Raw genomic sequence first — 13,556 nt, forward strand, 5'->3', positions numbered from 1 at the left:
TCTGACGCCAATCCCCACCATTCTCAGGGGTAAGAATGACCTCAGTCACAGACCCCCTGAAAGTTTTCACCCTCAGCCAGGAAATTACATCTCTCTTAGAGAAGGGCGTGATCACTAGAGTAAAAGCATCAGAACAGCAAGATGTCTTTTACTCAACCTATTTCCTGGTTCTGAAGAAAGACTGAGGCATCCATCCAGTTCTCCCCTTTCATATGTTTCGGATAGTCAACGTTCTCCAGACTGTAGCTACAAGGGAATGGTTCACGTCCCTGGACTTAAAGGACACTTACTTCCACGTCCCTGTGTTACCTGAACACAGATGTTTTCTTGCGGTTCACCTTCCAAGGCCAGGCATACCAGTTTGTAGTATTACCCTCTCCCTGGCTCCTCCGGTCTTCACAAGATGCATGAATGCAGCCCTGAGCTTCCTCCACCTACAGGGGATTAAGATCCTTTCTTACCTTGACGACTGGCTCATCTGCGCCCCCTCTCACGAACGTGTGGCCGAGAGCACAGCACTGACCCACATCAATACACTGGGTCTTACTGTGATCAACGAAAAGTGCAACTTCACACCAAACCAAAAGGTCACCTTTAACACCTCAGTGCTTGGACAGCATTCTTCTTCTCCTGCAACAATTCCAGTTGAAAGCATTGGTGAAAGTATGAACATTCCAACAACTGATGGGCATGCTCGCAACAGCCTCCGGGGTGACACCGTAAGGCCTGCTGTCTGTAAGACCACTTCAAGTGTGGTTCAACAAAATCCGCTTGGACCCCAAGCAGGACAGAAACACCAAAATCCGAGTGACAAGGGCGTGCTACTCTACTCTGTGGCCGTGGAAAAAGAGAACCTACCTGACTACAGGTATCCCTCTCAGATCAATTCCATCAAGGCGGGAAGTAGTGACGACCGATGTTTCACTAACAGGCTGGGGAGCAGTGTGGCAACACAGGACTGTACGTGGAGAGTGGTTCCCCCGCTGGAGGAAAGAGCATACCAACATGCTAGAACATCGGACAGTTTACCTAGCTCTGAAACACTTTCTGCCTGTTCTCAAACACAAACATGTCTTGATGCGATCAGAGGTAGGTCTGTACGGTCCCTACAGGTGGCCCAACAACTCCTGACATGGGCACTACCACAACTGGCCAACCTACGAGACATCCATCTGCCAGGCAAGGTGAACAAGGTGGCGTATTTCTTGTTGGGACAGAAACCGCCCCCGGGGGAATGGAGATTTCACCCACAAGTAGTGAAGATGATATGGCAGCAGTTAAGAACAGCAGATATGTACCTGTTCGCCTCAGAGCAAACATCCCACTGCTCACTCTGGTTCTCCATGGCAGAGACAAACAGCCCCCTGGGCATGGATGCCTTAGCGCACACATGGCCAGAGGGCCTGCTGTATGCTTTCCCTCCGACTACCCATGATCTTAGAAACCCTGCACAGGCCCTGGTTTCCAACCCTCCTCAGTCTTCTGGAGGGAGAGCCCTGGCAGCTGCCACCTAGACAATACTTGCTCTCAAAGTTGGACCACAGGATATGGCATCCCAGCCCAGACCAACTACATCTATGGTTGTAGCCTCTGAAGAGCCCAACCCTCTACTGATCGGCTGCGATCCCACTGTCATCGAGACTTTACAGAACGCCAGAGCACTATCAACCAGGATGATGTATGCTGGTCCCTGGAACCTGTTTACCAAATGGAGCTCTACCAGGGCGGAGGACCCGGTGTCTTGCTCCGTACCTGTCATACTGAGCTTCCTTCAGTCACTATTGGACACAGGTAGCTCTAATTCTACCTTGAAGGTGAATGTCTCAGTCATACCGGCAAACCATTTACGCATTGATGGTAAAGCGACAGGTCCACGGCCTCATCGGCAAATTCTTACAAGGTGTTTCCCTGGGCTTCAGTGGGAAATCAAAAGGCCTTGTATTGTCCCCTGCACGTTCTCAAGATTTTACAAGGTCAACGTCGCATCCTGCCAAACAATGGGGTCTACCATTTTCCCAGTGGCATCGGCGCATTAATCAGAGATTAGTGGTTCTATTCCTCGAGACCTTGTTGGTATGAGTCCTCCATACTTTCAACTGTACTGATGGTCTGAAAGGTATGAAATAGAACGGAAAGTTACGAATGTAACTATGCTTCAACGAATACCTGGTAGACCATCAGTACTTTCCTGTTGCGCTGAGTCTTATTGATGTATGGTTTTATATGAAAAGCAGAGGCACATCCTCCCAATCTGTCACATCACCGGCATGACTTTGTTGTTATTATTGCTCAACCTTGTGCACTCTAGCCAACAGCCTGCAGATACAATGTGGGTATAGCCTACATGATGAGATTATTATTGGCAAAAGAGCAAGATCATTTTTATTTGTCAAATGGCAGCCAAGCATTGATCATCATATTACCAGAATAAGAGTTTAAGACCCTCAATATTTATTGGAAAGGAGCATCAAGCTCATCACCGTGTACTTTCACCACACTGTGAAGGTCATTATAATTTATTACTGAGTCGTAGTGGGAGGATCACACAGCATATCATCACGTAACCACAAGTTTACTTCGATATGATGGTTAGGCTATATCAATATATGTGCATCGGGGCGTTTCCACTGCTATTTCTTGCATAATTTATTTTACTGACACAAAAAGATCCCTCCATGTTGAACTAAATAATGATCTATCGGCATTTATAAAATTGTACCAACACTTCCAGTTTCTATCACAGCTGTCATGATTTTTTAAATATGTTATGGTACTCGCATAAAAACTGTGGATGGAAACATGGTTAGTATCTCAAACTGCCTTTCTATGCCGTGTTCTTCTGACTCTCAATCTCATCAGAGTGCTGCCAGCCAATGGTCATATTTTTAAGAATCATATTATATATACTTTTACCAGTTGAATATAGACACAAATCTAATTATTTTTGGAATAAAAGAAACTGAAATATTTTATTAAAATATGCAAATGAGGAAATACCTCATTAAATATGTGCATATTTGCGTATTGCGTAAATCAATTTTTCTGGACAATGTATGAAGCCAGTCACAATATTTTGGTTTCGGACTTATCCAGAGCAGATTGTGGATAAATACTTTTATCATCTTTCTATTTGTAAAATAGTAAAGACATGCTTGTAAAATGCATTTTTGGCAAATTCTTCCAAAGAAAATGTTATCTAGAATAAAGAATTGACAACATATCAACAATTCCATCTGGGCAAGTCTGGAGAATATTTCTAAGGATAATCATGCACAATTTGGTGAATGCAGATGTGTCTGAAGCTGAGAAAATGTTTCAGGAAATGGCAGTTAGACAAGTACACTGAATTTAAACTACCAAACTAGACCCAATCACCATCTCTTCAAAATAAGTTACTAAATATATTCCAGTTTGTAACATTCTCTCTGAAATGGGCTTTTAAATTATGTGTAATTTAATGTCATGAGCTTTGAAATGATTGAACATTGATGATGGTAGTATGATGAACTAAAGAAAGTATATACATTTTCATCAAGTTTTTAAAAATTGTATGTTTACTTTTTGAAAAAACTAATATTGATGGACCAAAATACCATAAAATCGCAAAATTGGTAGGTAGGTAGATGCAAAAATGTAATTTCAGCCTGTGGTGTCTGGCCTTAAATATAATTAGTTTCAGAAATATGGACACATCAGTCTTGTGTAATTTGATTAACTGCCAGTCAGGCAACAAACCATTGGGTCAACAAAAAAACAGTCAGATTTAAGAGACTTTCTTTATTTTCACCCTTCAAGAGGCATACATCTTCCAAAAATATTCATGACAAAATAACTTTCCTTTCAGATATATTAGCATTTTGCCTCTACAGCGTTTATATACAATATCTGCATTGAAATTCATAGTGGTATGAATATAAAGAGATTTTTCATTACATTTCATCAAAAATTAAGACTATACCAGCATAGTCAAAATCAAAAATCACCTTCCATATAGTTCCAGGATAAAAACAAAATGTATTTTAAAAATAATACTGACATTATAACACATTTCAAAGAACTGGATGGTATACACAGTAAACAACCCTATCCATTTAGCCTATAGGCTGTAGTGTAGAGGCATTGCTGCTTAATTCAAGTTTGTTTATGTGTAAGAAATATAAAATGGACCAAAGGCATGCATTACACACACAGCTGAATACAAAAAAACTAAACATTTTGCAATGTAAATAATATGCTTATATTCCTTCTATAATGAGTCAGGTACATTGAACAAAATAATAAAGCTGATCTGAGCACACAAATAAGAAAACGTATAATGCTTTAACATCTATCTAGAACACAGGATGAGAAACTGTTAAGTGCTTGGATTTATCTAAAGTTAACGTTTAACAACAACGCTTAAAAACGATGTCATACGGCAAATAAGAGAGGACAAGTCCAGCAAATCCTCATAAAGCGAGTACAGGCTACATTACAAAAAGTTATCAAAACAAAGGATTGATTTGATAACAGAATATGCATCTCACACATTTGTAACATACAGCATTCTCCAACAAAATACACTTCTCAATTGCTGAAAAGCATCAGCATCTTCTGTCAAAGAAGTAATACATGAACATCATCTAAGAATCCACAGATGTTTGTAGCACAGTGACAATAATTCTTGATAGCATCTCCCTATGTTTTCAGAGGCAACATTTCTAGGCATCTCCCATATACTGTAGTGCATGTTGACAAAAGTGGTTTTACCATTAAGATGATCAGAGTAATTTAGTGTGAGGTGGTATTGGGATTATCAGTAGAGATAATAGCTGTTGTGGGGCAATTTGGAAGAGGGCAATAGTGGTTCTCATTTGTGAAGAACATTTATGAGTTGAGGATTGGAGAGGATTAGTGAAGTCAGGTTCTGAATATGAGGGGGCTTGATTCACTATGCAAATCTGTAATGATGTAAGGAAAGTGACTGTTGCACTCTTCAAGTATGACTTCCCAAACATCTCATCCCTCCGTGGGCTACCTGAAAGAGTGTCTGAAATGCACACTCCTCCGCTTCAGCTTCTCTGGGTTGTGTGAGGCCATGTGAGAAAACTCTCGGAAGATATCCAGGTAAGTAGTGTCTCCTGAAAAAGGATAGCAATGTAACAGAACATTATCATCAAGAATTGCATTAAATCGATCTGGTAAATAACAGTAGGCCTACCATACAATAATGTGGAATTTGTGTAAAAAAAACATGAAATCGATTGTTCAAAACCTGAAATGATTTTCAAAAACGACAGAGCCTCTAATCTAGATAAATCAACAAAGGAACAAAACCAGTCTAGGCACCAAGACGCTCGGCTTCACTCTATTTCTAAATTCTCAAGCTTTAGTTTTCTGGTGACCATGGTTACAGTCTGTCGAACTCCTTTCGACCTCCTGAGAAATTCTCAGCTTGACTAATTAAAAATAACATTCCAGTCTCTTCCTGTGTGTGTCTATGATCAATGGCTCATACGAGAGAAGACATCCTCCCGAGTTATGACATCGCCAGTATTGAAATCTGACATGATAGATGTTTTCGCGATCTAAAAGTCATATTCCTATTAACTTCCAGTGTAATGAGAGCGGCTTTGTCATGGTGCTACGTTAAATCAGCCAGATCTCTGCCTACTTGAACGCCAATAACTCAGATACACATGAAATGACCCCGGGAATCAATAGAACATCCCTCAGAGATGCACAAAAACAATATAACATTCAAAATGGGGGAACCTTTTCTTTAAGCAGCACACCACCTACAGGTGAGAAATTGAAAACAAAGTGCTGAAACAAGTAGGGTTTTGTAAATCATTAATGTTATAGGGGCAAACTGGATTCATCATATAACTCATTTGAATCCATACTTGAGTTAAATGTCAGAGGACAACGTTTCTTAATCTCTGAAAATGTGTTGACAAAAAAAATGTGTTGACTAATAGGTACAGTGCCAGTTCAGGTTAATGCGGTTAGTTGTAGTGACAGAGGGAAAGTGTTATAACGGTGATATATAAAAGAACAGAATAAATGAAGCAAGAAGCAGCGGGAGAAGTCAGGCTTTGAATCACATCTTTCATTTATTTTCAGTATTTTCTCATGTTAGAAGATATTAGGAAAAGGAAATGAACATAAACGGTAGCAGTAGTGTAACTTGCACAAAGATATTCAGAGACACGTGTTCTCTCACAATATACAAAGAAAATGTACAGATTTAAGTCAGAAATACAAAAATGAAAATACAGAAGATAGAAGCAAGCAGTTTTAAGTGTTAATAGTTTTTAGCATATTTACAGCATAACAGTCACCTAGTCAACCTATAGTTTAATCAATCCACTGACTCATACACTGTACAACATGTAAACCTTTAGTGGCTTGATGCAAATCATCGGCATTGTTTAGTCATAACATTGTTTCCCAGGTATTTCATTAGAGTCACTACTCTTGGTCTCGTCTTCTTTTTTACTCATTATTTTCTCCTCAAATGACTTGAACTTTGTGTGGTCTTTGGCTTGAAGTAAACTCAAGCAACACAAACGCAATGCCAAACATAAGTTGTTACTAGCCTTAAGCGAGGACAACTAATTACATTTCCTGTTTAAGATTATTTAAAAATGGCAGTAAGCAACTGCACAGTATCAAATTAAACCTGGGCACTGTGGTCACCCTCTCACTATGTACACACAGCATGTATAGTGTGTACACAGGCAGTGCTTACAGAGAAGGGGGTATTCTGTTGGTATTCAGAGGAGCTAGAGGGAAAGCTGGCATATTTGCATGGACCAAGCTTTCTCTCCTGTTCTCATAGGCCTGTAGAAGTCAATGGGAAACTATGCCTGTATATTATGGGGTATTCTATCCAATATATCTGTTTTAGTTTGATTATAGACCACAGATCTAACTGATCTGTAATGTATTTTTATGTACAGTTCTCATGATTTGGCAGCACATCACGCAGTTATTTTCTTTTAACAATATATAAAATATTACCATACACAGATTAATGAAGTAAACAAAACCAACATGGCTTTGAAAGACCTGGGCACCGGCAACCCATGCACTATTTAACCAAGAAACCCAGAACTAATCTAATACTGTATAGCCATGACACATCAGAATACCATAAGAAGTCAATATTTTCGACAAACATATACAAATACTGTACCCAATACATTTTAGTTTTCATATTATATAAAAAAACTTCCATCTCATCGCAGTTTAAGGTAAATCCCGGTCATTTTCTATTATAAGATTGTGAGTTGTGGTTGTCTTTTCCAAGAAGAGAGGTGAAGAAATGACAGTAAAGGTTAACTGTGCTCAGGAAAATAAAAATCTAACAAAATATATCCAGTTAAAAAAATACCATCTGCATCGTATTGATAAAATTAATACAAAAAATACAGAGTATCTGTATTTAAATTATCATTGCACTATTGCTCTGGGCAGTTCATCATAAATTAAGGTGAAAACCTACACTACTAAATGAAAATACCGAAAAGTAACTAAATGAAATTCAAATCATTGTTGGTAGGAAAAGTGCATAATGTTGCTTTAAAATCTATGAAATGATAAATAATCCACATCATCTACACTCAATCACAGTTTTCCTTAGCTTCATTGTTATCCTGTCTAATCACCATAATGAAATTCATAAGTACCTGCCTCTTTTCACACAACGTGCGTGTACTAAAGAACCACCTCATGCCACAACACAACACAGCTGGAGCAGAACTGACAAGATATAAAGACAACAACTTACAGGCCTTGAAATGGTCTGTTTTTATACCCTTGACAAGACTACCGTATGCTGCTTTGTTATTGTTACATGAGCAGGTAGAGTAGCTTGATGAAAGTATTGTGCAGCATATTGGTCTGATCTGGTCTTTGGTTCGGAGCACACTACCCTACCTTGAAAACCACAAGCAAACACCTGTCCCCTCTCCAAATGAATAAAGAGCAGCTGAATTAATTCACTTGACATGGTTATTAGGTAGGGTACATTATGATTTAAATTAACTTAGAAAGTCGATTATAAAGTTGGTCCCTAACCATTTGTTGACAAATGATCTAACTCTGAACTAATGTTGCCAGTCCAAGTCAACAGTACAGTTTGACATCATGATAAGAGTTAACGATACTGACATCCTATACCGTTGATAAGGAATAGTAGTTGGCATATTCTGGTCTGGTCTCGTTTGAACAATGTTAGTCTACAGCACTGGGTTAAACAGGTCTTTAAGAGAAGAACCATAAAGCTGGGAGGGACAGCAGCGTGTAGGGAATCTGGTAGAGAAATGTGTGTTTTGGACTACGTTCCTTCCTGCACAAGATTCCCGACAGGCCTGTCCTGCCACAGTCCTGGTATGCTATTGGCTTCCCCTCCAACCATGACCAGAAGGGAAAGCCTGAACTAGACCAGGTAGTGTGACTGACTTCTAGCACTCAGCTATGTTGAGACAGATAAACTCTTGTATGCATTTCTTATACTGCTGTTCAGTGGGGCTGCTGGTGGGGTATTGACCTGGCTGGCCGAACGGTCCCTCCGACTCCCGCATCTCCTCGTTCATCCTGGCCAGACGCAACCTTGGGGGAAAAAGGGAGGTGGGAGAGAGAAGGAAAGAGGGAGGGATGGAACATAACATGTTAGATGAATCCACTCATACTTGCCAGAAGTGAGGAGCTACAGTAGTCTAGCAAGCTAACCCCCGGTCATAACATGTATTTCAAAGGATCGTGTGAGGCTGAGTAAGTTGAGGGACAAGGGTGTTGTGTCCCACTGAAACTCACAAGGTGACGATGTCTGCGTTGGCTGCCTGCACAGCGATACTCAGAGGGTCCTGGCCATCCTCGTCCCCGTCGTTCTGCGTGGCTCCTCTCTTCAGGAACAGACACACCTGCCTGTAGAGGGCAGCATGGAGACAGATCAGACGGGAACATGTACTGAACGCTCCCACATCGAATCAGCGTAAAAAGAACTGGACCCAGCAGCTTTGTCCCTTATGCCATCTAGTCCGAGGAACAATATGAATGTAAAAAAGAACTGAACAATAATCTGCTTTGCAAGCTGCATCATTGTCCATGAAAACTATTCTTTAAACATTTTCACTAGTGACTCAAAAAGAACATTGACAATAGTAAGCAAAGAAACAGGGAACGTGTTATGCCTTGGCACTACTCACCCTGTGTGTCCCAGATATGTGGCGTGGTGTAGTGGCCCCCTCCCCTTTGCGTCTCTTTGGTTGACGTCAGCTGCATTCTGGAGCAGGAACTCACAGGCTATCAAAGAGCCCTGGAATGGAACACACACACACGTTGTGAGGCTCTCTCCATGTGGCCAAATAAAGCGCATATAAAATGTGACAGAATATTGTGGTCAGTAAAAAGCACAAGCTGACGCACACCCAAAAATGTTCGTAGAGGTGCTGACTAACGGAAGGTAAACTGTATAAAAATAATTACATAAAGTCGCACACTCTAAATATGCTCCCAATACGTTGTGCATATTTAGAATATTGTGATCATGCATAGACATGCTGTATGGATAGATGCACACATTCATGTATGTTGCAGTGCTGTCAGTTGAGGCTACTGAAGAAGAATATTTCAGCAAGATGCCTCCAGCACTATTCATCGTGAATGACAAGGACTGCCTTTGCCAGTGTACTAAGAACAAGCCTGCCTGTTATTACAATGGCTCACCCCAATCACAGCCTGTATGAGTGGGCTCTTGCCATCATCCTCGTCGTTGACGGAGTTGACGTCAGCCCCGTGGGCCAGCGCCTCGGCCATGACGGGCAGGTTGCGTGCCTGGGAGGCCTTGTAGAGCAGCGCCCCAGGGTGGAGCTCACGCCTATCCTCTGGGTCAGACTGGGTCTCAGGCTCCGGCTCCATCTCAGCCTCTCCGCTAGAGTCCTCTGACACCTCACGCTCTGCAGAGAGACAGAAGCAGCAGAGTTACAAAACCAGAACAACAACCGTGACAACTAGGATTCAATACAACTTTATTTATCCCCTCAAGGGCAATTAAGGATAATTGAGATCAATTGCCAGGTTTTCTGAAAATGGCATTTCAAAACGATGGCTGAACATGTATGTTGCACATTTTATTACCATTCCATCAGTTACCCGTATGCGTTTCTCTTACCCTCCTCTGTGACACTGTCCACCACTGAGCCGAACACCAGGATGTCGGTGCTGCCGTCTGTACTGCCGCCCAGGCCACTGTCACTGCTCAGACCTGCAGGGCCAATAGGAGCCAAGCCATGGGCACGTTAGTGTTGCTTCTAGTTATTTCACTTCACTCACCACAAAGGATTCAAGTATCTCTGTAGTTTAGGGTGTCGTGTTTCTATATTAGATGGGTAGGTAACTTACTACGAGGCCCAGATCCTGTGTCGAAGTAAGAGAAGAGATTGTCCAGCTCATCTGGACAAAACAGTGACTCCCGTCGGAACTTCCTCTCTAGAGCTGATGCCGCTGTTAAGCACAAGGAGGGAATGTGTAAATGTTAAATGTCTTATGTACTGGGTTGTCATTGTCAACTGATGGTTTAGCACCATTGGGAATATGAATACAAAGGTAAATAAGGTGTCCTTTCTCTAGTGGCAGGAGAGCAATTAGAGTACCCGAGGAGAGGGTGGCAGGGGAGGCGCTACCCAGCTCCTGGCGATATTTTCGTCGGGTCTTGGGCACTGTGGTGGCACTGTTGTGTCTCCGGCACTTCTTCACACTCCACCGGCGCGCTGACTTTCGCCCGCCGTTCACCAGCACCTCGGTGGCCCCCAACTTCTTCAGGAACTTCTTCTCCACGTACTTAGATTTGATCCACGCCTCCTTCTCTTGCCTGCAGAAGATAGCATGGAATATTGATTGATGACAATGACCCTAGCATCTAACCATCAAATATACACAGTTGCTCAGAGGACATTCCCAGTCTCCACCAATAATCTGGGGGGAAATAATTGATCATCTAAGTATTCAAAGGGGGATTTTTTAAATATTTTTAAATCAGGTAGAGGCATTTGAATAGGGTGTGGCAGTTCTTACCTGGAACTTGAGGGCCCTGGTTTCTTCAGGCCCTGCTCCTCACATGCTCCCTCATAGATGTGGTTGATGACACTGTTTCCCAGCTCGCACATTAACTTGAGTAACTCAGGTTCCCATGAGTCCAACGTTAGAGAGCGCACCTTGGAGCAGTGAACCCCCAAACTCCTGCAACAGAGACCGAGACACAACAAGACTTAAAGTGATGGCATTTGAATCCTGCATGTCTTCAAGTTCCGTGGCTAGAATTATTATTGGGCATGAAGCATTTGAAGTTAGTGTTGCTAACAATATGACGCACATATTTTTTTCCTTGCTTTGCTTATAACAACATTAAGAAGGCAGACGTAATAGCCTCCCCTAATAAGCAACACAGGAAGCTCTATGACAGTTGAAAAGCTGCAGTAGAGGTTTCAAATCACACGGGCGTTATCCCCTTGGAAACAGAGTAGCTGCCCTCAATGTCATGCAAATCTCCACTCCACCAACAAAACCTTTTGGTATCCAGGCAACTGCTGCGCGGCATGCCAAAATAAAAACTGTGTGAGATAGTGTCTCTGTATCCCTCCGCCACTCTAATGGGAAACCTCATGTGATCTCATCTCAACACTGTGAGAAGACAGGCTCTAAGAGAAACAGATCATGAATATTCAGCAGATGGTCCAGAGGAGGTGGTGATTACATAAGCATTGATAATTGCTGCATCTCTGCAGTAAACCGTAAATGGAGGAGAACTTTCCCCATCTAGCCTAATGCTTGACAAATACCCTAGCGGGGTACAGCTCCGATGAATGCAGTTCTAGAGTCAACAGAGCTACAGTATTAAGAACAGACAGGTATTAGACAGGAATCTTCGGCTTGCTTTGGCCCGGTTAGTCAACAATTGGGTACTTTCACCATCAAAGGGATGCCATTATATTCAGAGTGTCTCAGTGCTGTGGTGCTTATCGTCTAACTCCCACCCTGTCTACTCACTCAATGAGCTCTCCCAATCAAACACAGCGTGATCCCATAAGTAGAGTTAAGCAGCCCAGCCGCATAGTAAACCCAGCGGGGGGTGTGGCAGAACGTTCCCTATACTAGCAGATGACAAGGTAAGTCTAAGGCACCCTTTTGGTCATTGGGACTCGTTCATATTCTCAGAGCCAAGAGACCAGCACAAGGTAAGAAACATGGTCTGAAACAGTCACAAGTGACCCCTTAAAAATCACCCCTCGCCCTACGCTACAATCTGCTGCTACTACATTACATCCATTGATCTACAACCAAAAGTAGCTTAGGTCTAGAGTAGACCATACAACAGTATGCGTGGCCAGTGTAGTATGCCTTTATGTAGTCGCTCTCGGCAGGCCAAGCTAGCTATGCTAAACTTATACTAGCTAATATATAGCTATACTTTTTCGAGCTAATATATTTTGAATATAACTCATAAGACTATAGCTTTTATTATGCTCTATATAAACTGATGTGACCCAGATGTCTCCAGTCCATCCAGACACAGTTCCTGTGGATGCCAGAGCAGGATGCCCTGGCCTCCATACAAACTGACATTACCTGTGGATGCCGGAGCACTCGATGCAAAGCAGGATGCCCAGGTTGATGGAGGCCCAGCGCGGGTCAGCCTGGCCACAGTCACAGCAATACTCATTGCCCGGGAGACACTGGATGCGGTGCAGAATACTCTCCCCCCTCATGCTACGCTCCCGAGGCTCACTGGCCGAGTCGATACTGCTGACAGACGGCGAGGCGGTCCTGTCCAGGCGCTAGTGGTGAGAAGAGACACGCGCACATGGTAAACAGCATAACCAGAGGCATGCATTATTCTCTGAGGCATGAGACTCTTGATTTTAGATATCTCACAAATGACTATCACTTCATGCAAGCATATAAGCTTATAAATGACGTGTCGTGATGAAAAAGTGAAGAGAATATCATTGTTTGTTTGACAGTTATGTTTAAGATAGATGGACCAACTGACCTCGACATAATGGTAGTCTGGGCTCTCCCTGTATGCTGAGGCAATGCTGGCCTGCACTGCTTGGATCCAGGCTAGCCGAAGCTTCTCTGACTCCGCCTGGAGCATACAGCTCCTGTAGAATGGAAAGACAGCCCCATATTACAACACGCAGTCTCTCAACAGTACAAAACTATAGCCCATTGGCCCTCTTAGAAGAAGGAGAATGATTTAGAAGAAATCTTATTGGACATTTTCTTAAAATTTCACCTCAAGGGATTTAAATAAATTGAATGCCTGTGTAAGACAAATCCCTTGGAACAATGGTGAATTGAGTTACAGTTCATTCCTTAATATAAGGGCACTAAGAAGAACATACTTGCTGGGGGAGACAACCTCGAAGCAGAACCTCCTCTCGATGTCCTCACAGGGCTTGACAGAGCAAAGCCTGAGGTCCTCCACCACCACCGTCAGGGAATCCTATTGGTCAGTAACAGTGAAAAAGGCTCGGTCAGTCAATCAGTTCAATTATTCATCACACCAA

The 13,556-nt window shown here is 42.3% G+C and overlaps 1 protein-coding gene across 1 annotated transcript in view; it reads right to left on the reverse strand.

Annotated features, from left to right (window-relative positions):
- Positions 1-3,773: 3,773 nt before the first annotated feature.
- Positions 3,774-13,556, reverse strand: part of LOC120061156 (arf-GAP with coiled-coil, ANK repeat and PH domain-containing protein 3-like) — a 47,183-nt gene continuing 37,400 nt past the window's right edge. Inside the window, exons 14-25 of the mRNA XM_039010737.1 lie at positions 13,392-13,492; positions 13,037-13,148; positions 12,613-12,821; positions 11,062-11,226; positions 10,641-10,858; positions 10,390-10,491; positions 10,160-10,252; positions 9,715-9,944; positions 9,195-9,304; positions 8,803-8,913; positions 8,537-8,598; positions 3,774-5,120 (exon numbers count right to left, since the gene is read on the reverse strand). Of these exons, the coding sequence (XP_038866665.1) occupies positions 5,014-5,120; positions 8,537-8,598; positions 8,803-8,913; positions 9,195-9,304; positions 9,715-9,944; positions 10,160-10,252; positions 10,390-10,491; positions 10,641-10,858; positions 11,062-11,226; positions 12,613-12,821; positions 13,037-13,148; positions 13,392-13,492 (1,620 nt within the window). The 3' untranslated portion in view covers positions 3,774-5,013. The remainder of the gene's footprint in view (positions 5,121-8,536; positions 8,599-8,802; positions 8,914-9,194; positions 9,305-9,714; positions 9,945-10,159; positions 10,253-10,389; positions 10,492-10,640; positions 10,859-11,061; positions 11,227-12,612; positions 12,822-13,036; positions 13,149-13,391; positions 13,493-13,556) is intronic.

This window comes from Salvelinus namaycush, chromosome 16 (assembly GCF_016432855.1).
Source record: "Salvelinus namaycush isolate Seneca chromosome 16, SaNama_1.0, whole genome shotgun sequence".
NCBI lineage: Eukaryota > Metazoa > Chordata > Actinopteri > Salmoniformes > Salmonidae > Salvelinus > Salvelinus namaycush.